This window comes from Apodemus sylvaticus, chromosome 2 (genome assembly GCF_947179515.1).
Source record: "Apodemus sylvaticus chromosome 2, mApoSyl1.1, whole genome shotgun sequence".
NCBI lineage: Eukaryota > Metazoa > Chordata > Mammalia > Rodentia > Muridae > Apodemus > Apodemus sylvaticus.
Window position 1 is genome coordinate 172,028,017 of NC_067473.1, and position 25,593 is coordinate 172,053,609.

General features: G+C 40.4%; 1 protein-coding gene across 3 annotated transcripts in view; it reads right to left on the minus strand.

Moving 5' to 3' along the window:
- The window catches only part of Lrp6 (LDL receptor related protein 6), a 132,637-nt gene that overhangs the window by 20,479 nt on the left and 86,565 nt on the right, over positions 1-25,593 (minus strand). For all 3 annotated transcript variants that reach the window (XM_052175101.1, XM_052175100.1, XM_052175102.1), the window contains 10 exons: positions 24,361-24,577; positions 23,646-23,935; positions 22,165-22,391; positions 19,528-19,712; positions 18,628-18,954; positions 11,269-11,471; positions 9,238-9,449; positions 7,834-8,024; positions 4,681-4,890; positions 3,151-3,276 (listed from right to left, as the gene is read on the minus strand). In XM_052175101.1, coding sequence (XP_052031061.1) covers positions 3,151-3,276; positions 4,681-4,890; positions 7,834-8,024; positions 9,238-9,449; positions 11,269-11,471; positions 18,628-18,954; positions 19,528-19,712; positions 22,165-22,391; positions 23,646-23,935; positions 24,361-24,577 — 2,188 coding nt within the window. The remainder of the gene's footprint in view (positions 1-3,150; positions 3,277-4,680; positions 4,891-7,833; positions 8,025-9,237; positions 9,450-11,268; positions 11,472-18,627; positions 18,955-19,527; positions 19,713-22,164; positions 22,392-23,645; positions 23,936-24,360; positions 24,578-25,593) is intronic.

Consider the following 25,593-nt stretch of genomic DNA (forward strand, 5'->3'; position numbering starts at 1 on the left):
TCTAAGTGGACTAAGAACCTCCACATAAAACCAGACACACTGAAACTAACAGAAGACAAAGTGGGAAAGAGCCTCAAACACAAGGGCACAGGAGAAATTTTCCTAAACAGAAGACCAAATGGCTGATGCTCTAAGATCAAGAATCGACAAATGGGACCTCATAAAATCGCAAAGCTTTATAAAGCAAAGGACACTGTCAATAGGACAAGATGAAAACCAACAGATTAGGAAAAGATCTTTACCCATCCTTCATCCAATAGAGAGTTAATATCCAATATATACAAAGAACTCAAGAAGTTACACTCCAGGGAAACAAATAACTCTGTTAAAAAATGGGGTACAGAATGAAACAAAGAATTCTCAACTGAGGAATATTGAATAGCTGAGAAACACCTAAAAAAAAATGTTCAACATTCTTAATCAGCAGGAAAATGCAAATCAAAATGACCCTGATATTCCACCCTAGTCCAGTCAAAATGGCTAAGATCAAAAACTCAGGTGACAGCAGATGCTGGCAAGATGTGGAAAAAGGAATACTCCTCCATTGTTGGTGTGATTGTAAGCTGGTCCAACCACTCTGGAAATCAATTTGGAAGTTCCTCAGAAAATTGGACATAGTGCTACCTGAGGACCCAGCTATACCACTCCTGGGCATATACTCAAAAGATGTTCCAACATATAAAAAGGAGACATCCTCCCCTATGTTCAGAGCAGCCTTATTTATAATAGTCAGAAGCTGGAAAAGAACCCAGATGTCCCTCAACATAGGAATGGATACAGAAAATGTGGTACATTTACACAATAGAGTACCATTCATCTATTAAAAACAATGAATTTATGAAATTCTTAAGCAAATGGATGGAACTAGAAAATATCATCCTGGGTAAGGTAACCCAGTCACAAAAGAACACACAAAGTATGCACTCACTGATAAGTGGATCTTAGCCCAAAAGCTTGGGAATACTCAAGATACAATTCACAGACCACATGAAGCTCAAGAAGAAGAAAGACCAAAGTGTGGATACTTCGGTCCTTCTCAGAAGGGGGAACAAAATACTCAAGGAAGGAAATGAGGAGACAAAGTATGGAGCAGAGACTGAAGGAAAGGCCATCCAGAGACTGCCCCACCTGGGGATCCATCCCACATACAGACACCAAACCCAGAGACTATTGTGGATGCCAACAAGTTCTTGGTGACAGGAGCCTCTCCTCCCATTGATATCCAACAAGGCCATCCTCTGCTACATATGTGGCTAGAACCATGGGTCCCTCCATGGGAGGAGAGGCCCTTGGTCCTGTGAAGGCTTGATGCCCCAACATAGGGGAATGCCAGGGCAGGGAAGCAGGAATGGGTAGGTGGATAGAGGAACACCTTCTTAGAATCAAGGGGAGGGCGGATGGGATAGGGGGATTTCCAGAGGGAAGACCAGGAAAGGGGATAACATTTGAAATGTAAATAAATAAAATATCCAACAAAAAAGTCAGAAAGATAAAATTTACTTGTAATCCAGTTTTTATCACTACTTTTTATATTCTAAATATTTTCTTTTAAAAAATGTGTCTTTAGATAACTGTCCTCACAAAAGAAAGTACTTTCTTTTTTATTATTTTTTATTATTATTATTTGGGGGGGGGGGTTAGAGACAGCGTTTCTTTGTGTAGCCCTGGCTGTTCTGGAACTCACTCTGTAGACCAGGCTGGCCTCAAACTCAGAAATCCACCAGCCTCTGCCTCTGCCTCCCAAGTGCTGAGACTAAAGGCATGCACCACCACAGCCCAGTTAAGAAAGCACTTTCAATGGTCAGCTCCTGCAGTCCTTTCTGTAACTCCTCCATTTGTTTTGTTTTTCGAGACAGGGTTTCTCTGTGTAGCCCTGGCTGTCCTGGAACTTACTCTGTAGACCAGGCTGGCCTCAAACTCAGAAATCCACCTGCCTCTGCCTCCCAAGTGCTTGGATTAAAGGTGTGCGCCACCACTGCCCAGCCAAATACATTTTTATATCAGTTTCATAATCACAATATTTATCAAGCACACAACCTGGTCTGGAGATAGAAGCACAGTGGTAGAGCAGTGCCTAATTATTAATCACAGCGCTACTATGTTCAATTCCAGAGTAAAACAATGAAGTATCTGGACTCAGTTGCTGTATTTAACTATTTTTCAAATAATAAAAACTAGATTCATTTTAAATCATTGCCTGTGCAAATAACAGCATGCCACAATTATTTCCCTTTAATTACAATTAACTATTAAACTAACTCAAGTAAGACGACTTCTTATTTAAGCATATGAACATTATTACAGTGCTTAATATTGCCACATTATGATATAACAAAAGAATACACCAATTTGTTACCCATCACCAGTGATAACAATAAAATCGACTAATTACTACACCCTGGGTGACAAGGGTAGGTGCAAGCCTGGGGCCCTGAGATCAGATCCGGGGCCCATGCAGGCTGGACATGGCAGTCGTCAGGAGTTTACAGCCTGGCTGCATGGTTGGGAGGTGAAGAGAAGCAGCTGACCGACCCCACAGACACCCACGCTCACCCCTGAGAACGCGCATGTGGCTGTGCATCCCTACACACATGCAGATATAAAACCCAGGCAAATTTTACAGTCTTCTGTCATTGTTGGGCTTTTTTTTTTTCTCTTTTACAAAAACAACAGGAGAATCCTGATGGATTGGAACAAAAAATATTCTCTTTATCGGATACACTCCAAACAATGACATAATCCAGAATTCAATGGGTAAAGACCAGAGTGAATCCATTTTACTACTCCCTAGGAAGCTACTGTATTATTTTGAAATATAATTCATAGATTGAAAATACCATAAGACATATAATAATAAAATACTATTTGACTTTAAAAAAGGGAACTCCTATCATGTGCTTGCTACAAAGAAGTGAGCCCAGAGAATGCATATTAAATGGAATAAGAACGGTAATCATCACATAATTACACTTTTATGTGGAATGTGTAAAACCCAAACATACAGAAACAGTTTGTTAAAACAGTGGTCATTGGAGGCTAGAGCAGGTGGGGGAAGGGCAAGCCTGGGAGACAAATAGAACATAAACGACCAATTAAGTCAGGAGAAATAGCAGCTTTCCCGACTAGCAATGATCAGAGTTTATGTGGTACCTCCACAGGACAGCTCATCCTGAAGCAAGACCAAGTGCATGGGGCAAGAGCACCGGGTTGTGCCGTCTCCTTTTACAAGGCAAATGTGTGAACAGCCTCCATTATCCTGGGCACAAGGGTGCTGTCCTGGAAAAGAGTGATTACCACAATAAATGACTTATGAACCACAAACAATATTAAAAAAAGTTCTGATTTACTTCTACATAGTATATTCCACACTCTATCCCTGTATGACCTATAACACGGTATCTATACATGACCACAACAAGGAGGTGAATGAGATGGCGTGCTTGCCATGATGCCCTGGGTTCAATCCCCAGGGTCATCCAAACAATAACAAACCTAAATAAGATAGTGAGTAAAAAAATTTAACTATGATATGATAATTTTGTAATTAAGATATTAATTACAAATATGGGCATGATGAGGCACACCTGTATTCCAGTACTAGGAAGCAGAGGCAAAAGGCTCACCATAAGCAAAGGCCAGAACTGGTTACACAGCAAGTTCTAGGCCAGTCAGGACCACACAATGAGACCTGGTTTCAAAAACACCAAATAAATAGAACATGATTTATAGAACTACAAAAGTTTCTAGGAGACTGTTGGCACTTATATAGTTTTATTTCTAAAATGGAGAATTCTCTTTTAAATATCTTAACTTAGAACTTCTAGTTTCCTAAAGGTTAAAATTATTTCATTTTAAAGTGTATATTTTAATAAAGAAATTGTAGGAAATTAAAGTTAGTAGAAGAAAGAACTTTATGGTCACATGGGACTAAGACAGACAAAACTGTCTTGCTTGTCCAACTGCCAAAGGCAGCATGAAGTATCACAAAGGCCTGATTTTCTCTAATTGGGTGACGTTAAAAAAGCAAGTCTTGGTGAGTCTCAGTACTACAAAGAACTCAGCGACTCTTCAATGTCTATTTTACAACAAAGTCACTGCTCCAAGTTTTCTATTGAGCTTGTGTTACAAATAATCTGATTTTGCTATAACAGTATCAGTATCATTATGCAATAGAGCCATCAATTATGATACTTTCTATCATAATATGGATGCTACATCAATCTGTATTGGTATTGAGATGGTCAACTATCTACAAAGTAGTTTGCCCAAAATAGATACTACTTATATTTGAATATGTATCAACAGAGGTGGTTCTCAGTCGTTCAAGAATACAATTCAATTCAATATCTACTGAGTCTAAAGTGCAAACCCAAGCCTTGTGGATGCAAAGCCAGAGCTTTACCACTAAGCTACACCCACCCCAGGGCTTGGTTTTACTGAGACTAGGTCTAAGTCACAGTCTCCCTGCCTTCAACCCTGGTTCTAAGATTACAGGACCATACTTCTTTACCCGGCTTCATGATAATTTTGATAAACCCAAATCACAATCTATTTAAGTTTTTAGAAACTTCAACAGAGTGTTTTTCTAAATATAAAAACAAAGAAGAAAATGTTCCAACCATGAACCATGCCCCATTTCTCACAGCACAGCATGCCCCTGTCCCTGTCCATCCCACTTACTATATTCCTGAAGGTTCAGCTCCTTCACTGCATGGATGTCACTCAGCTGAGCAATTCGAGCCTGGACCTTGGTTCTTCCTTCTCGACCAGTCATGTCAATTTTTTCTATCATCTGCTGCTGTTTATCAATCCAATAGAGCCAGTTTTCAAACACAGTCAAGCCCACAGGCTGCAATATATTAGAGTCTTCTAGTACTATCCTGTTGGCACCTTGGAAAAGGAAAATATTGAACAGCAATGACTTATGTGTCCAAATCCCACTTTCAGCAGTTACCCCATGAATACCAGGTAGATCCTAGAAGTAAGGGAAATCCAAGCAGAAAATGGTGCAAAACCAGATATGTGCAACTAGGAGTTAATCCCAATACACAGAGAATTTTCTGGTTATGAAATGTAACCAAAGTCGGGTGGTGTTGGCGCATGCCTGTAATCCCAGCACTTGGGAGGCAGAAGCAGGCGGATTTCTGAGTTCGAGGCCAGCCTGGTCTACAAACTGAGCTCCAGGACAGCCAGGGCTACACAGAGAAACCCTGTCTTGAAAGAAAAAAAAAAAAAAAAACCCCAAAAAAGAAATGTAACCAAGAACTTGGGGCAGCAGGTTTCAATTTATTTTTAGTAAAATCCATTTTGAATTAGATTTTATGAAAACACACCAAAGCAGATCCCAGCAATGCTGGTCTAGGTGCAGCAGAGGCAGAAACACCTGCTGAAAACATGAGATGTCTGTGAGCAACAACTCGACTGACATTCCAACTGGCATCTCAGAACACACAGAGTCCATCTAGTCACAGGTAATGGATTAATCTTATGATATCCTGGACTCAGCATCTAAGAACAGGGATATAAGTGAGGGCAGATTAACTTCTGTATGCTGTGGCAATGCTACAGCACAGAGAAGCAATCTGTAGTATCCTCCAGACTGTAAGAGATCTCAGAACATATCCTATACGGAAAAGGGAGGACCACATAAAAGTAAGCATCATCAAAAGGTTTTAGTAATATATCGCAGAGACCGAATCATATGTGTAAGAATTTCCTATGGGGTGGGGTGGGGTAGTGTGTGTGTGTGTGTGTGTGTGTGTGTGTGTGACTCTAGCACTGAAGTACACCCCAGCCAAGAATCACGTATGATACAGGTTTATCTTATGGCTGCTTTGCTCGAGGGCCCAGATCTGATTCCCAGCACCCACATGGCAGCCCATCCATCCATAACTCCAGTCCCAGGGAATCCTCCACAGGTACCAGGGACAGATGTGGTGCATAGATATGCATTCAGGCAAAACAGTTTTTTTTTTTTTTTTTAAAACATGTCTCAAAACAGTGGAAAAGAGAGAATGTGAGATTTCTTATCAGCAAAAGGAGGCTCATATAAATGTGCAAAGTACAAGACAACTGCAGAACAAAACTCCCTTTAACAAGGCTATGACTGATCCAAACAGGCAAATTCTTCACAAAATATGTAACTTAACATTAATTTCATATTCTGAATCCACAAAAAAATCTAGAAACTGAAAGTGGAAATGGCAGATGGTACAATGGTGTGAACCCACAAACACAGCTACTCAGGAGGAGCAGGGAGGCAGGGTACCTCAAGTTAGCTTCCCACATGAGCCACCTAGTAAGACATCAGGGGTCGGGGAGCTATGGATTATATAAAACAGGGGAATCAGTACAAGAGAAATTTTATTCAGTTTTAATAAATAAGGTGAAAAACTTTGTTACTGTGATATACATTTTTGTTTGAGTTTTTGTTTGTTTTATCTGGTTTTGTCTGTCTGTGTATGTGTGAGTGCAAATATGTGCTTTTTTTTTCTAGACAGAGTTTCTGTGTGCAGCGCTGGCTGTCCTGGAATTTGCTCTGCCACCTCCCCCTGGCTGTGAAGTATATTTTAAACTACTAGACTGGTTAAAACCTCCTATAACAATGACAGGGTCTTTAGACTAACATGAATTGTGGAGACAATCCACACTCTGGTCTTATTCTATCAGTACAGACATATATATGTATGTTACTGTCGGAATTATATAGAAATTACTTTTAGGCCACAGAGAACATTCACAAGAAGGTCCATGGAGCACAGAGAGGGTTGGCTGCTTTCAGTTTTTGTTTTATTTGGCTTTGTTTTTTTTCAAACAGGGTCTTGGTATTAGGCGAGGCAGGCCTCAAAATCAGTATCTTCCTGCTTTAGTGTCCATCATCACAACTGTCTTACTTATTCTTAAGGGGAACCGATAATCAGCATGCAAGACATGTTACAATGAAATTTTCCAGGAAAGATGATCACAAATAATGCTCAGTAAACACAAGGTTAGTATTTATGTGAGACAATCATCCAAAGGTTATCTCCTTTAAATGCTGTTATTTATTGGCAAAATGTTCTCCACTAAAGGTTCTGCTGTTCCTACCGGATTTGTGTTATGAAGACAGGACTCAGCATAGCATGTTAGGCAAGTGCTCTATGACTGAGCACCATCTCCACTCTGAGAAGAGTACGTTATTTCTATCATGCTGACCAGTGTTGGGTATAATAAACCGTAACATACTTTTGCTACTCTGACAAAAATAAACACTGTATTTCAATTTTATTTTCCTGGTTACTAATGAAGCCATCATGAATTATGAGGGAAGAGGTAACTGATTACAAACAGAGCACCACAGAAGTGAAAGGTATTAGTGTAAATTCAAAAGTGACGCCTTTGTGAAGGGATGTAACAGTGACACCTTTGTGAAGGACAAGCACCAACTTGAGCCACATTAGGAGTACAGTAGCTCTTCCTCAGTTCAGAATACCCTCAAGGCTGAACAAGAGACAAGAGACCTTCAGAACATATGTAAAATTGTGTTTGTGAAGGTTTACACATGCAAACTTTTATATGGAAAAATGAGCAGAGAGACCAGTCACAGGCTGGAGTTCAGAGAAGACAAGAATGCAAAAAAGGAGAAGAGAAGAATTAAGAAAGAAAAGATACATAATTTTCAGATCAATGAAACTAGTGAATAATTAGGGAACAAAGGAAGTAATCAAAGATCTCCTTAACTAACATAATGCTGAATATATGTAATGATAAAATTATAATCATATACAAAATAACACGGGAAGAATACAAATTCAATTTAAAACTCAAATTAAAATGCAGAGGCATATTGGATACCTGAGAGATCGCTGCTTTCAATCCGCCGGAGATCCGAGTCAGCCCAGAAGAGCTTGCCCAGCCTGCTGTCAAGAGCCAAGGCAATGGGTTTACTTAAGCCGCTGAAAAAGAGGACCTCCCGCTCCGTGCCATCCAGCGCAGCCCGTTCAATTTTAGGAGATCTTTCCTGAAGATTCGTAAAATACATATACCTAAAGGTAACAGGAGAAAATAAAACATTACTGAACGAACCGGAGAACCTGAGACTCTTCTTGGTAAGACAGCGGCAGGAAGCACAGCTGATTGGCAGAACTATTGCCTAACGTGCGAGGTCTTGGGTATGAGCCCCAAAACACAAACACAAATTTAAAAAGATAAATGGAGGGAAAAGACTTTTAAATCTATTTAAAATTGTTCAGCCATATGTAAACAAACAAAAATTATGTATATTACAATTGAGTAAATCTGATACTTTGATGTAGGTTATATCTCATAGTTAGGTTTAATGTCTCTATCTCCTCAAGGATGTACTTTTTACAGCAATGCTCATGCCCGTTCTGTAGCGCCCCGAGGGTGTGCACCAAGCAGTCAGGCACTCTTAGCAGGCAGCCTCCTAGGCAGCTGTGCAGGAGCTTCCAACTGCTAAGCACATCAGAGAGTACTGATCAGCTAACCTTTGTCAGGCCCTCCTGCCCCATCCTGTCTGTTTTTTAAAGAGATCAAGATATATATTCCTTTTAATAATAGTAACAAAGAGTACCAAGAAGTTTCCAGAAAATTAAAATTTATAGATTAAAAAAAATACATATCAATGGCCAGAGATATCTAGGTACAAAATTGTAAATTATTCTTCTACCTCTTTAATAACTAAGAACAAGACATACAAATCTTTCATAGGCTCTATCCCTTTTCTGTAACTCTAGGAGTGATCCATTACCCTGCTAACCTACCGGGCATCTATTCAGATGCAACTGAGCATTGAACTTGAACTGTTTATCAAATGCAAAGCTCTACTAAATGAAAGAGGACATATCAGTCATTTACAATGGAGGTGAAGGTCTAGTAATAACTATGTAACTGAAAATTAGTTAAGTAAAGGCGAAATGGAAAGGAGGAAGTGTGAATAAAGAGGCAAGAGTGGGCATGGGAATCCCAGAGTGGGAGGCCCATCTGTCTGGGTGTGGGGGAGGCCAAGGGAAGCTACTCAGGGACGAAGCAATGAAATGGTCCTGGGGGTGTGGGTGGGATTTAGAAGTCGACCAACGGAAGGACTCTGGGCAGCACTCAGAGCAAGCAGGGAGACGATGCAGGACAAGGGACAGGGAACAATGAGTGGAGTTGTTTGCTGGTGTAAGGAGTTCTGAAAGAGAAATGAAGGGTGAGGAGGCATCAGAGGCAGTCTCAGGCTGTGGCTTTGGAACATACCCTTTCTCAGGGTTTACCACAATGGCTCGAGGTCTGTCTTGCTCGCCCTTTAGAACGACTCCAACTGATCGTCCATCTAATCTCGTCACATCAATGACATTGGTAGCTTCACAGGTCCAGTAGATGTAACGGCTATAAATATCAATGCTGAGATCATAGGGCTGTATTTCAAGGTTCTGATTTGGAACGGAACTTACAACTACAGTAAAACCCTAAAGAAAAGAAACACATAAATCAGACACCACATCAGACAACCACAAGGCAATAAACACAATTGTTAATTTGTTTGATCCCACATCAGAAGGGTATCGGTCTTTGGAGACATTTATTTAAAAAAGGGTTTTTATGAGTGATGTACTTGCTTATCACATGAATTTCAAATATGCCCTTGGGCTACTTTAACCTGGAGCGGAAGAGGGTGGTGAGGACAAGACAGAGAGGTCCAAGAATCTGGCAATGCCCTGATCAGAGAGGAGAACAGCTTTCTCCCAGAGTGATAAACAACTATTGCTCCAATCACAACCTAGAAATACATCTTGAGCAGGGGTCCCCAACCAAGGGTGAGGCTGCACCACAGGATGCCACAGATGTGGGAATATCCACTGATACTTTGATATCATGATGTGGGAATCCTACTGGCAACTACTGGGCAAAGACCAGGGATGCTGCTGAACACCCTGCAGTCCATGGGAACATGCCTTAGGCTCTGCACCCTCACACACAGACACACTGGTTTGCAGCTGTGACTTTCCACAGATTAGCTTCCTGCATGCTGGGACTACTGGCCTATATGGAGAAAGAACAGTTATTTTTTTTAAAGATTTATTTATTTCATGTATGTGGGTACACTGTCGCTGTCTTCAGACATACCAGAAGGTAGCATCAGATGCCCATTATAGATGTGAGCCACCATGTAGTTGCTGGGAATTGAACTCAGGACCTCTTAGAGATAAGTCAGTGCTCTTAACCACTGAGCCATCTCTCTAACCCAATAGCAATTATTATTTTATTACTATTATTATCCTAATTTTTTCTTAGAAAGCCAACCAAAAGCAGATTTGTCTATATATTCTGTCCAAATAAATTCTATTTCATTTACTAGGATTCTGAGTTAATTCAACCTTTACAAAAGTTACCTAACTTATCTGCCATGTCTTTGACTGTATAATTTCTATCAACCAGCTACTGGCCACCAGCAGTGGACTCTGAGAACGAGGCACAGCTGCAGTAGAAGGTGTGAGCACACTGCTAACTGGTCCTTGCCATGACACCCTCCTTGTTCTTCACCGTAAGCTATGAAAGCAAAATTGAGCAATATTTCCCTATATTTTAACACATTCAAAATGTAACATCTTTGCTGTAAAGAAGACAACGGCTACTGTAATCTGAAGCTTACATTGAGCCCAGAAAGGAAGTATAAATAGTACTGAAATCCATTACTTGTATATAGGCACAAATGAGACTGATAATATTATTGTTCTTATTCTGCGGTCCCCAGATATTTACCAAAAAACACTGATCAAATTGTTGGTGTTTTTAAATTGTACTAAGATTATGTTTCTTATTCACTGAGTCTTTTAAGTAAAAGGTAATACACACATTATATTAGTGATGCAGTAATTATATACTCCCTGCCATACGCGGGTAGAGGCTTCATGCCCTGCATTATGTTCAATCAAGAAAGTTACTAAGATTTCTCATGAGGACAGAGCTGAGGTAGAAACCAAGACCTACTTGATTTCAAGACGTATACTTCTGCACACAACAGGATAGTGGAAAGATGGCATGAATAGATGTAACCAGTGGTAAAAGTCACTAATGACCTCTTTTCCCTGATAAAATGTCCAACCCAATGGCCATGCCATCATCAAATAATCATGTCTCTAAGATACAGTTAACTTGAGAAGAAAAAAAGAAAAAAGAAAAGAGAAAAATGCCCCTGACTTCCATTTCCCCTGTAAGCAACTCAAGCAGCGTGGATGGTCGGAGCAACTCTAGTCAGCCATGAACTCTGGACTAAGGAGGAGTTACCTGGCCACCATCTTCTTGTGCTTTCCGTATCATGTTCTGCCGAGAGTCAATCCAGTAGAGCTGCTTGTCCAAAGGGTCATAATCAATGGCCCGGACGTTCCGAAGGCTGTGGATAGGAAGGATGATGTCAGGGCTCTGCTGTTCATCAATCACCATGCGGTTGATGGCGCTCTTCTGACTGAAGAGCAGGAAGGTGGTAGGAGCTTTAAAAAGAAAAGAGCAGCTCTAAAACACAGTGAGGGACTAGGGTCTTCATCACCCCCAAGGGTTGGTGAGGCTGTTTCATGTATCTCCAATAGGAACTAAAGCTAAGGGAAGAACCCTTTGACACGCCTCCAGAATCTTCCTCCAACATGAGAACAATGAGCACTCTGGTTATCAAGCCAGTCGTAACTGTTTCCTGGCCCTTGGCCCTTGTCCTGCGTCTTCTCCCTGCTTGCTCTGAGTGCTGCCCAGATTGGTCGACTTCTAAATCCCACCCACACCCCCAGGACCATTTCATTGCTTCGTCCCTGTGTAGCTTCCCTTGGCCTCCCCACGCCCAGGCAGATGGGCCTCCCACTCTGGGATTCCCATGCCCACTCTTGCCTCTTTATTCACACTTCCTCCTTTCCATTTCGCCTTTACTTAACTAATTTTCAGTTACATAGTTATTACTAGACCTTCACCTCCATTGTAAACGACTGATATGTCCTCTTTCATTTAGTAGAACTTTGCATTTGATAAACAGCTCAATGCTCAATTGCATCTGAATAGGTGCCTGGGAGCTTAGCAGGGTAATGGATTACTCCTACAGTTACAGAAAAGGGATAGAGCCTATGAAAGATTTGTATGTCTTGTTCTTAGTTAATTAAAAGATGAATAATTTACAATTTTGTACCTAAATATCTCTGGCCGTTGATTTTTTTCCTTAACATTTATTTTATATATTTGAGTATAGTGTTGCTGTCTTCAGACACACCAGAAGAGGGCACTGGATCCCATTATGGATGGCTGTGAGTCACCATGTGGTTACTGGGACTTGAACTCAGGACTGCTGAATTAAGAGCACTCCCTTGGCCCTTGGTTTTCAATCATCTAGCCTGTTTTTCTGTCTTGCAAAAATACCAGAGATCCTATTTTTTTATTTTTTTTTTATTTTTTTTTAAATTTTTTTATGAGATCCTATTTTTAATTAATCATTTAATAAAGACATAAAAGGTTATAGATTTTATTTGCTTTGCAGGGAAAGGAAGAAAAAAGTTATTTAAAAAAACTAATAATATATCTACAGTTAGAACAAAGCTCAGTGAGAGAAGACTTGCCTAGGCTACATGAGGCCCTGGGTTCAAGTCCCTATAGACACCTTAACACTTATCATCTATAATCTTGGAAACATGTATTAAGGTCAGACGTAGTGGCTCAAGCCACTAATCCTAGTACTCTAGAAACTGAAGCAGAAGAGCCACTGCACATGTAAGACTTGGACAGTGTGAAGCTGCCTAAAACCAAGAACCGCCCACCCCAGACAAAACAAAACAAAAATAGGGGTTAGACAAAAATGGTTTACTGGTTAAGAGTGCCTGCTGCTCTTGAGTTTAATTTCCAGCACTCACGTGGCAGAGCACAAGTGGCTTTAACCCCAAATCAAGGAGACCTAATATTTTTTTGTGGCTTCCATGGGTACCAGGCATATACATGGCACAAATACATACATGCAGGCAAACATTCTTACATATAAAGCAAAGAAAACTCTAAAAAAAAAAAAAAAAAAAAAAAAACACAAAACAATAAGTATTCATAACTTCACTAAAAAATGTTCTGTTTCAATGTTAAGATGATACCAACTCATCAAATGAGAAAGTGTGTCCAAGACAACAGATTCCCGGGACTGGGCCTCTCATTACTCTGTAGCCATCTCCAGTTCAGGAAATCATCTGGTAAGTAGAGGCATGAGACTGACAGGGATTTTTATGGTCAGCCTGTGTTATAAGATGAGAACCTATCTTCAAAACAAACAAACAACAAACGGTATTTGAGAGTGTTACCAGCAACACTTGAAAACCTAAAGTACCTTTTAAATCTTAATATAGCCCCCTCCCCATTACTGATGAAGATAGTTTGTCAGTATCAATTCTTTAATTTGCTATAATTTCCCTATACATATATTTTTATCATAAAATTTAATTTAAGGGGCTAGTTAAGAGCTCTTGTTGTAGTACAAGATTCGATTCCCAGCACCCACATGGTGGTTCACAGCCTTCTGTAACTCTAATTCTAGGGGATGTAATGTACCTTTCTGACTCCCAGTGAGCACCAGGCATACCTGTGACAGACATACTTACACACACGGGCAAACAGAGCACTGAGAAAAAAACTGTAATAATATACTGGTAACTTAATTGCCACTGTCATACTATTGTTTTAGGGAAACTACTAGGGAGAATTAACACCACCTGAATACAAGCACATAGGACACTGTGACAGCTGGCTAACATAAGAGAGGGCCAGGGAGGGCAGCATATCCGTGCTAGACAAAGAATCATTTGTATCATGGGTAGGACTGAAATAGATTGTACTGCCTACTTAGGACCACATGCAATTTAAAACTTATGAATAATTTCTGGAATTTTCCATATATTATTTCCAGATGGAGGCTGAGTACAGGTAACGGAAACCACAAAAAATGATGGTAGGGTAGGGGGTTGCTATAGTCTATCCACATAAATTTGATGATACTTTATTTTTCTTGGTGCTCAGCGATTACCTAAACCCAACAGACATATCCTTCTCAAGGATGCTGGCACAGGAAGCCATGCCGGTACTACTTGCCTGACCCCTGACCTTCACAGCTCTTTCTTGTGGCTCTGGGCTTACTAGCACTCGTATGGATACAAAGTAACTCAATGGCACTGACAGAGAAACCTGATCACTAAAATACACATTTCTGTTAAGTTCTTTATTAGCTAAAAGCTCACACCCAGTTTAGAAGATTCAGTAATGGCCACTCCACTCTTTTAGAAATTCCATCACACACTGACCTAATAACTTTGAGTAATTTTAGTAGAGTTCAGCTCCAAGAACACACTTCACATGGGATGGTGGTAAAGTTGCTTACAAAGGATTACTTTTTGGCAATACTACTTTCTTAAGCACCATTTGTATTAAGACTCAGTGAAACTTAGAAGAAAGACCTCAAAATTTTAGTTCTCAACTTTCCTATCCAGGAAACAACCAATTATATACTGGTTCCTAATGGGTTTTGTTGAGTATTCTCTTCCAAATCAGACTGTAACCAGTACACAAGATTCCACAGTTACTGTAGATGTTATTCTAGAAATGTGTAATGTGATTAAAGCCAGAGGCCAAACTGTGTATGGCTCTAGTCCTAGCCACTCAGGAGTGAGAAACTACTTAAGACTAAGAGCTCAAGACTAGCCTGGGCTATATAGAGTACCCTCCCTCTCAAAATAAATAAAACAAAGTCAAATTTGTCTCTGAACAGATGCTTATTAACAACAACTAAAGCGAGAGATATCGATGGGCCTGCAAGGCAGAGGCAGTTGCCACTGATTTTGGTGGTCCAAGTTCCATCTCCAGGATCAACTCCTTCACTCTGTCCTCTGACCTCCATATGTATGCCATGAAATAAGCATGTAGCATGTCCATATTTACACACACAATAAACTGAAGTGTAATTTAAATTTTCAATTAAAAATTAACAATTATAAAAGGTGGACTATTTCTCAGAATTTAGTAATTTGAGTTTCTTACAGTCCATGCTTAACCTGACACAACACACCCATTTAAAAAGTCTAAGTTTATTTTCCAACCCTCAACCACATTCTCACATTCCCTACAGAAAGACCTTTTAAAAACCACAGCCGGGCAGCGGTGGTGCACGCCTGTAATCCCGGCACTCTGGGAGGCAGAGGCAGGCAGATTTCTGAGTTCGAGGCCAGCCTGGTCTACTGAGTGAGTTCCAGGACAGCCAGGGCTACACAGAGAAACCCTGTCTCAAAAAAGGGAAAAAAAAAAAAGAAAAAAGAAAAAAACCAGAACAAACAAACAAACAAACAAAAGAACCTAATAAGCACAATAGAACATTCCTATAATCCCAATACTTGAGAAGCTGAGGCAGGAGGATCAGGAAAAGTTTGAACTTTAAGCCAGCCTAGGTAACAGGAGACACCATCTCAAAAATAAAATGAAGAAATAAGCAAATTCGCATCACTGGGTCTTCCCAGCCTTGCATCCCCTCACTGAAGGCAACAAGAAGAAGCTGGAGGTGGAAGCTGGAGGCATCCTCAGCTGCTTTCTGATAGCACCAGGAAGTTAAGAAAGTAAGGCAGCCTGTAAGTTAAAGGGGGAGGTGCTGCTCTTGGGTAAGAACTGAAGTGTCTTCCTGGCCGACCTTACCACTATGCACATGCAGTTATGAAGTGAGGGGTATTGCTCAGGTTGGCCCTTAAGGCCCTTGTATGAGCCAGGGCTTTTACTCTGACGAGCTAGAGAGCACTGTCACACTTGAGCTCACAGACAAGCTGGGCTGACTTGGCTTTTAAAATAAGCCAAGATGTAAATTACATTGGAATATTTTTGAAAGCCAGAACGTACACAATAATCTCTTCCTAATACATGGATCTAATACAAACTAGATGCAAATATTAAATTAAATGGCACTCAAAGAGCACTGAAGACTGAAACCTGATGACTGTATTAGACAGTCAGCCAGCAGCTACTGGGGGCCCTCAGCACTGATTCCCCACGGTCATCAGTCAGCAAGCAGCCAATGGGGCATGTGCACAATGATCTCAGGAAGTCTTCTGCTGTTTATGTCTTCAGTTTCTAACAGTTCTCACTCCATTCTCTCCTTCCACCCAAAGCTGAAGTTCGTCGAGAGATGCCCGTTCTGACCACTCACCCCTCCTTCCTTTCCCGGACTCACTGCTCAAGTCTACTCCAACTTGTCCTTCACCATCACTTCCCAAAAATTACCATCTTCATGGTCACTAAGCCCACCTTTGGCCACCATGGATGGAAACTATCTAAAGGGTAAGTACGATTTTTCAGACCTCGCCTAGCCTCTCAGCATCCGTTGACAACTCATCTCTTCTTTGGCACCTCAATGCTGTCTGTCTGCTTTCATTGCTTCTCTGGCTGCGCCAATTTTCAGTACCCTCTGCAAACTTGTCGTCCTGAACCAGTTATTTTAGCTGCCAGGGCCCTTTATCACTCTCCACAATGAATTAAAGACTGTGGCCCATAACCCAAACCTGGTCTCTTTCCCTTTTCTGTAATACTGTCTATGGCGGTTTCCTGCAACAATGGACAGGGCTGGATGGATCTGAGTAGCTGTAATGGAGCTGACACATCGCATGTCTACAGTTCGCTACCTGGTCTCTCACGTAAAACTTGCCTAAAATACATGCCTTCCACCTTCCAGTGCCCTCTGCTAATGTGCTGACTCTGACACCAACTCGGAACCAGCTTTCCTTTGCTCCATCTCTCGTCTTCTCTCCACTAAGTTCACTTCCACCATTCTCGCTACCACTGAAGCACACACAAAGTTCACGAGCCTCTCCCCATCGCCATCCATCACCGCCACACTGTGGTCCAGGTTTCCCCAGGGCAATAGCACTTTTCACCATTCTCACAGCAACTCTACAGTTGTTATTCACATTTTTAAAATGAGAAAAATTAAGGGTTAAAAAATTGTTTAGAGGGGACTGAAGATGGCTCCAGTTAAAAGCACTCATTGTCTGCTAATTCAGAGAATGCAATTAAATTCCCAGTACTCAAAAGGCAACTCATAACTGTCTGTGACTCCAGTTCCAGGGGATCTGATACCCTCACATAGATAAATATGCAAGCAAAACACCAATGCGTATAAAATAAAAATTTTTAAAAAGTATTTGTAAAAAGAAAAAATACAATGTGTGAGATTCTCTAAAGCATAATTGCTTAATAATAATCTGTGTTCTTTGTTCATAATTGAAGCCTATTTCAGAAAAGATTAAATCCTTTGCTATATGATACACTTTGTTCAGATAATGACAATGTAATTTCACTAATTAATTATATCTAAAATCTTACACTAAGTTGTTACTTTCTTCTAAACTGACAGTCTCCTGTCTCCCAAGACTCTTCCTGACCTGATGTCTATATATCTCTTGACCATTTACTAATTTTCTTATCTAACCCTCAAGACATGGGCCTCTATATATACTTAAGCCATATACCAGTTTTCCATAGTCAACAATGTTGTAACATGTTTTTTTGTTAGCACTGTGTATTCATTTTTTTAAGAATTATTTATTTTATGTGTATGAGTACACTGTAGCTGTCTTCAGACACAGCAGAAGAGAACATCAGACCCATTACATACAGTTGTGAGCTATCACATGTTTGCTGGGAATTGAACTCAGGACCTCTGGAAGAGCAGTCAGTGCTCTTAACTGCTGAGCTATCTTTCTAACTCCCTATGTGTTCATTTTTAATGTGAAATTTTGGTCAGCTTTTAAAAAGCTATTGTAGAATGTGGTGGTGTGAATAGTAATGGACCCCAGAGGTTCACAGATTTGAACGCTGGGTCACTGGGAAGAGCACTATTAGATGTGGCTGTGTTGGAGTAAGTGTGTCACTGTGGAGTGGGCTTTGAGGTTTCAAATGTTCAAGCCAGGCCCAGTGTCACTCTCTCCCTGTGGCCTGTGGATCTGGATGTAGAACTCTCAGCCCCTCCAGCGCCATCTCTGCCTGCACGCTGCCAGGCTTCCTGCCATGGGGGGAAGCTAAGTCCCTGAACTGTAAGCCAGCTGCAACTAAACATCGTCCTCTGTAAGAGTTGCCTTGGCCATGGTCTCTTCACAGCAGTAGAACTTTGACTAAAGCACAGGGACATCCTTGTCTCTCATTATGCCAAACTCTGGGCCCAGACAAGAGGAGACCTAGAATCACACAGTGACTGCACACATCTGTCAACCACTGCTTCACCCTGGGTTTAACTTCTTCATGTGCATTTTCTCTATGGCTTCAAACACAATTAGAATGCTATTTGTCCTGTTTTATATATTTCAAAGAAATATATTAGAATTCTTTTTGTTCTATTGTATGCATTGCTCTTCCTTTATGATAATAAGCATGAACACCCATGTGCTTCTCTGACACTACACAATTTTTACTACTTAAGCTCAATAGTAAAAGACAACTTTTGTATGAAATTAAATCGCTATCATGAACTGAGTGGTAAGTACTGGTACATCTCACCAGTCTTAACTTTTTATTATACAGTGCTTTGCTCTTTAAAAAAAATTTGAAACATTCTGAAAATGTTGCTTTGTCTTCTAACTCTAGCTGCCCCTGGGGAATCTTGTAACTTACCACTACAAGTCCTGTTGTCAGCATTCAGGGAGTAGTGAGCAGGGCAGCCACACACAAACCCTCCAACTGGCACTGCCAAGCAGAGGTGGGAGCAATGCCCGTTGCTGGAGGCGCATTCATTCCAGCCTGCCTGCCGGGAAGAGTGGAAGACCAGGATGTCCATCACATAATCCAAATGGCCCTGGATGATGGTGCGGTTTTGGCCACTGGTTTTGTTGGCACGCTCGATGCTGCGTCGGCTCCAGTCTGTCCAGTAGATGTAATCTTGGTACTGAGTTAAGCCAAAGGGATGGGGCAAGTCATCTGCTATAACTTCACGGCTGAGGCCTGTTTGGGAAAGTCAGGAGACAAGGAAGAGGCATCAGCATGTGAGCAACAAGGGCGAGGCATCAGTCTGTGAGCAACAAGTGTCTTTTTTGGTGGGGAAAAGGTAACATATAAAACATTAAAGTTATAAGCATTTTAAAATACAACACTTCATTTAAAAGCAATCTTAAAACCAAAGGAAGCCTCTGAAACTAGTCCATCTGTAGTCTTACCCATGCCTAAAACTCATCTCTCTTTATAAATCACTACGTTTCTTTAAACTCCTACAGTCTATCTTGATTTTGGTTTTATTTCCTGTGCAAGAGGACTTACAGTTTTATATTTCTTTTTCTCTTCCACAAACAGGTGGGGGAAATACATGCGCACATCAGGAGTATTCATCCCTTCATAAATATCAGTACAGACCCAACAGTAATAAAACTTTACATAATACATAAATAAATTAATCCAAGTCACTAGGCGACTAATAATAACAATGACAAAAAGATGCAATTGTACAACAGCTGCTGACAGTGTCAGCCGGCATCTAAACAAGGATGAGTGGCAGCTGCTGACTTTCTTAGCGAAGCTTACCGAGCATGTTTGAAGATTCTATTAAGTTGGTGTCCAGGTCTGTCCAGTAGAGCCGCCGCTTCGCATAGTCAATGGTGAGGCCGTTCGCTCGGCCCACATTTGGAACTAATGTCGTGCGCTCGCTTCCATCCATAGCTGCTCTGTCAATCTTAGGCTTCCCTCCCCACTCAGTCCAATACATAAACCTGGATTCAAAACAGTGCAATTTAACAGTTCGGCTTGGTTTTCTGGATAAAGGGGTCATAGTCATGTATAGTAACTGAACAAACTTTAAAAAAATATATAGTTAAGTCAAGTAAATGGATAAAAAGCCCTGGCTGAGTTCTTCCAAGTATCTAGTCATTTCTGCTACCTCTGCCCTGTGCTCCTACAGAGGTGTGGTCATGCAGCCCTGCTCAGTCATCCCAATCAGACTGCTCTACCAGACCAAGAATCAGAGACAAACAATGACTTCTTTACTACAGCATCAACATTTATAAAACTAGTATTAAGAAAAGGATTAACAATCTGGGCTAAGAATCTGGTACACTTCACTAAAATATCTTTCTGTATTTCTGAGTGTAAGCAACTTCAAATTTTTAAATACTGGTTTACCTTCCAATTTATATAAATCAACTTTCTTCAAAAACTAACTGCAAAAGTACACTAATATAAAAATAAACAGTGGTTTTCGAAAGGTTCACATCGAATGCAAAGCCAGAAAACATGTTTGGTTATACAGCTCAAGAGAACGTACTACACAAATAAGCACAGTGTAAGCCATCCTGGCATGCTGGCTGAGCAATAAATATAAGTACTAACATCCTATGACATTTAAAATACTCATTTACTTACCCCACACTTCTGTGAGGGTTTAATATTAATGCTCCCTAGGGCTTCTTATATATGGAAGGCCAAAACAGTAAAGAAGCATGAACGCTTTCATCTCATGTTTCCAAGTCAGTTACACAGCACAGCTAGAACTAGAACTCACTCTTAACCAGATACTAGTCAGCTGCTAGGGCTTAGCACTGAGCCTGGAGAATCACTCCACACGCTGACTCTCATGAAATGCCTAACGACAGACATTCACAACAGCCTGCCAACTGACAGTTCACTTGGTAGCAATTTATCTGCTATGAAAATTAGAGTTGTTTGCATTTGTTCTTGTCAGTTGAAAGCCATGGGCACACTACTGCAATCCAAAGAGAAAACAACTATGATGGAAATTTCACCCTAGCCAGGGGAAACCTATACTAGAGTCCTTAGTTCTAAGTACTGAATTTATCTGACTGGTGAATAGTGTTTAGAGCAAAGATCCTGTCTCAGTTTCTGGTATACAAGGAGCTGTCCTTAGCATGGCCTCCCAACTAGAGGAGCAAAGACCTAACAGTGAACCTGATGTGAGGATTCCATTAAAAACTAGTTTCTTAATTTCCAGACATCTCAGCTGCTATATGAACCTTGTTCAAATCCTGTAATAAGGACCACCTAACCATGAGAGAAATGTGCTGTAATGGACAGGTTAACTTAGTCTATTAGATAACATCAATGTTTTCCTAAGTTTACAATGAAGACTGTACTAACACTTTAAATTAATGTGTATCCTAAAACACAACTTTTGGGGCAAGGTCTTGGGTTTGATTACCAACCACATACATATACATATACATATACACACATATACATACATACATACATACATACATACATACATACATACATACATACATACACACACACACAGAGATAAAAAATTAATAGCACTTTTTAAAATACATAATAATCTACCCCTCTACCTGTGAGGGATACTAATATACTGCCCCCCTCAATGCTGTATATCTGAAACTACAATATTAACAAACCTTATATAAAGTATGTTTTTTTCTATACTCACCTATGATAAAGTTTAATGTATAAATTTGGCCCCAAAAGATTAGCAACTAATAAAAAATATGAAAAATACATAGCATAATAAAAGCAATTTAAAACTTAAGAATCTTCTCATTTCTTGAATGCTTTATCTAATTATTTCTAAACCACTGGTAATCAGAATTGTGGAAAGCAAAACCAGAACTTGGGAGTGCGTGAGGGACCCACACTAGTTGTTTCTCCGAATGGAAAACTAAACTAAATAAACTGTTTTAGGGGGTTTCTAGTAGAGGTTGGGGTTCTGCATAATGAAGGGATCTGAGAGAGTTGAAGCAAATGTCCGATAATGATAAAGCACTGTTCACTCAGTATATTAATGCTGATCAATAAATATTTTATTATGAATCCTATCTCACTTTCTTTAGTGAATGTCATAATGACAAAGTAAATTTTAGCAATGAATTATTATTAAGCAGCAAAATATGAATGGACTGGATTTTTTGGGTTTATCTGTTCATTTGTTTTTGAGGTGAGCTGCTAATCTGTAGCTGGCTCTAACTCATGATGCACTGAGGCTGGTCTTGAATTCTCAGCAATGTTTCTGCCTCAGCATGTCAGGTGCTGGTCCTACAAGTATGAGTCTCTAAACCCAGCAATAACTGGTTTTAAAATAAATCTTTCCTATAATTTAGTTGTCACATTATTAATAAACATTAAGACATCGAGGAGGTAATCATAACCACTGTGTGATGAAGCTATAAAGAATACATACATAAAGCCATTTACCCTTCAGCAGGATCCAGTGCCAGAGCTCGGGGACTGTCAAGGTCTTTCCATACCAAAACCTGTCGGTGCTGTCCATCCAACTTTGACACCTCAATGCGATTTGTTCCTGTGTCTGCCCAGTATAAATTCTTCCCAAGCCAGTCCACTGCCATGCCTTCTGGATAATCTAAGCCAAACTCTACCACATGTTCCAATGCACTGCCATTCATAAAGGCTCTGCTAATAGTCTGCAAAAATAAAATTTGCAACTGAGACACACAGCTTAAGGTTAAAAAAGATATTTAGAAGTCTGAATTTTATTGGTGGTACAAAGACACAGAAGTGACAATTTTTAATAAATGTAACTATAATTAAGCCACTTCAGGGGGAAACTTCTAAAATGAAGCATCAAAATTTCTTCCTACTAAGATAATGAAATGAGATACCTGGTTGGTGCATGTGTGTGCATGTGTGCTTGTGTGTGTATGTGCATGTGTGTGTGTATTTTTGCTAGTCTGGTGTGTTATGTCCGTTGGGTATGCACAGGCACAGGCCAGAGACGAACACTGAGTGTCTTCCTCCATTATTGTTCTTCACTATATTCTTTTAACACAGGGACTGTCCCTGAATCAGAAGCTCACTTCTGGTGGAGCTACACTGGCAAGTCAGCGAGCTCTTGGGATCTCCTATCTCTACTCCTCAACACTGGAGTTCCAGACATGCACAGCCTTTTACACGGGTGTCGGGATTTGAACTCAGGTCATCACCACATTCATATCCATGGAGCCATCTCCCAAAAATGTGTTTTCTTTGGAAATGTCTAGGTAATCAAGTGAACAAGCAAGGACCAGAATACTATAAGCCTACTGGTAGTCAGTTTTCAGAAGACACCTAAAAATACCCTAGGCCACTATTTCAATTCAGATCTTAGTCACTTCTTAAACACATTTAAAACAAAAAACAAAAAACAAAAAAACACACAGAACCAATGTTTATATCATCATTATGGTTTTGAACCCCATAAATTTTAAAAGTTAGTAATAGATGATAGCACCTTACAAGTTCTAGGCCAAGTGGTATATATCTGCAGATATTCTCATTTAATACAAGAGTCCTGCAAGATGACAGATCGCCCAGCTAAACCCAAGGTTTATCTAACCCCCCGCCCCCAATTAGTAAACTGCTTAAATACCACTAGAATCTAACTGTCTGGCTGCACCATTTCATGTTCTTTGCAAGTTATAAGTGCACAACAGTTGACTGAAATAAAGCCACAATCTAGAAGACAGACGGACTATCCCCCAGATTTTAGTCAGGAGCTTCCTCTCACTTCCTCAGTAATCTCCTCAATATTAAAGCTAGGAAAGAAAAAGGAAAAAAAAAAACACAGCATGCTGAAATTCACACTCAGGACCTCCCAGCAGTCAGCGGGTGTGAGCCTCTGTGAGATGCTCGACGCTGATTTCAGCCCCTGCACTAGCACTTCAAGCTTCTTCGCTGACCTTCAGTGATATATCAGTCCAGTAAATTCTGTTGTCTGTGACATCAAAATCCAAAGCAGAAGCTTCTTTGACACCAGTGAGAGGAATGGCCACATTATTGTTGTTTGTTTCCAAAGATATGCGTCTGATATCTGCTCTCCGTGAGAACAGAAGGAAAGCCTCAGGGACAATGCATGTCTTCATGTCACTGATGAGTTCAAAGCCAATGGGACACGCACATCGAAGGCCCTGAGGCCTGTAGAGGCAAAGATGGCTACATCCTCCATTTTCCTCAGCACAGGGGTTAGAACCTAAAAGAAAATATGTTACAAAAGATACAGAAAAACACACAAATTGACATTATCAACGCAGTCATTTTTAAAGCAGGATACATTTGGTTCATAAAGACAGGATTCTGTTGGTTCTCATCTAGTTCCAACTTGTTTTTACAAACAAGCAGTATTGGGATTACCCATGAGAAAAAGTATGAGTGAATGTTTTATACCTACAGTAAGCTGTAAACTAAGGTGCATTATATACAGCACATTGAGTTCCTTTGATGAAAGTGGCTGCCTATGGATCTGCACGTATCAGATCACACTGTGGCGTCTGAACACGAGGAAGGTAAAGATGATTTTAAATTGATTCAAACATCAACAATTCACCTTTACACTCTGCTGCTTCTCTTATCTTGTCTAGGTGAGATCCACTTCTCAGAGACTCTGGGATGACTCACCAATGACTTTGTGAACACTTGTGGCCTTCAGTCCCATGAGGTCAGGCAGCTGGTCTATGATGACCTCCCTCTCTGCACTCCGTTTGTGTACTCTCTCGATGCTCCGCCTCTGCCAGTCAGTCCAGTAAACATAGTCACCCAGCAAGGTGAACCCAAATATGTGAGGGATCTTGTCTTCCACCAGCACTCGCCTCCCAGTGCCGTCGGTATTCATCACCTTCAGGTTTGAGATGGAAGAAAAGGAGGAGGTCTAGGTCAGTACTCATCCCTTGAATGAGTGTAAAATGGAAACTCCCACCATCTGTTGCATCAAAGTCTAGGTCTCAAAAGTGCTGCTAATACAATGTGTCACAAAATACAAAATGATTTGGTGAGAATTATTTCAAACATTCACCTTATGTTCACATTTGACCCCTTTTTTCTAATTTTTTATTATTCTTCCTTTAACATTTTTCTGAGAAGCTTAAGATTTAATATGAAACTCTTCTATTGAATGACTCAAATTAATTAAACCTAAATTATCATTAACTTCAGTTTGCATGTGTTTCTCAGATTATAAAATATAAAATGCACTGTTTTGTTTCACATTACATTTCATCCTGGCTTTTTTCTAAGGAAACTAAGGTTCATTAAAGTCACAGCACCTGTAAAGAGCTGATGCTTTTGATCCGCTATTCAAGTAACAACCACCGCCAAAGTTTAACAAAGTGGTAAGATACTCGTCAGCCCCTCCTCTGAGGGCCGCATCGGCAGTGCTGTACCTGGAGCTGCAACGCATTCTGGGCACATCCATGTCAAGATCAAGGCTGTGCCCATCGTCCCCACTACACAGGAGCAACGTGAGTGAATCAAGCCTTGCATCTGTAGCAGCATGTACTGACCTTGTTTTGAAAGACGGAGGAAGCTTCCTAATGTTTAATTCCATAAGAGTATTGCTACAGTTTTAAATGACCGGTGTGCTAGGCAAATCAGTCTTCAGAGATCTTATTCTGGTACTAAACATATGATCATGTAAACATCTACCTCCTCAAACTTTAAGAGGCATCAGGTAGAATCTTACACCCAAATATTAACTGTTTAATCCAGTAAGAAATACTCCAGGTAGGGCTGAGAGTATAGCTCAGTTAGTGGGTTACCTGCCGAGCATACAGGAAACCAACCCCACGTTCAATCCTCAGCCCCTCAAAACAAGAATAACAACAATAATAAACAAAAAACAAAGAGGCACAGTGC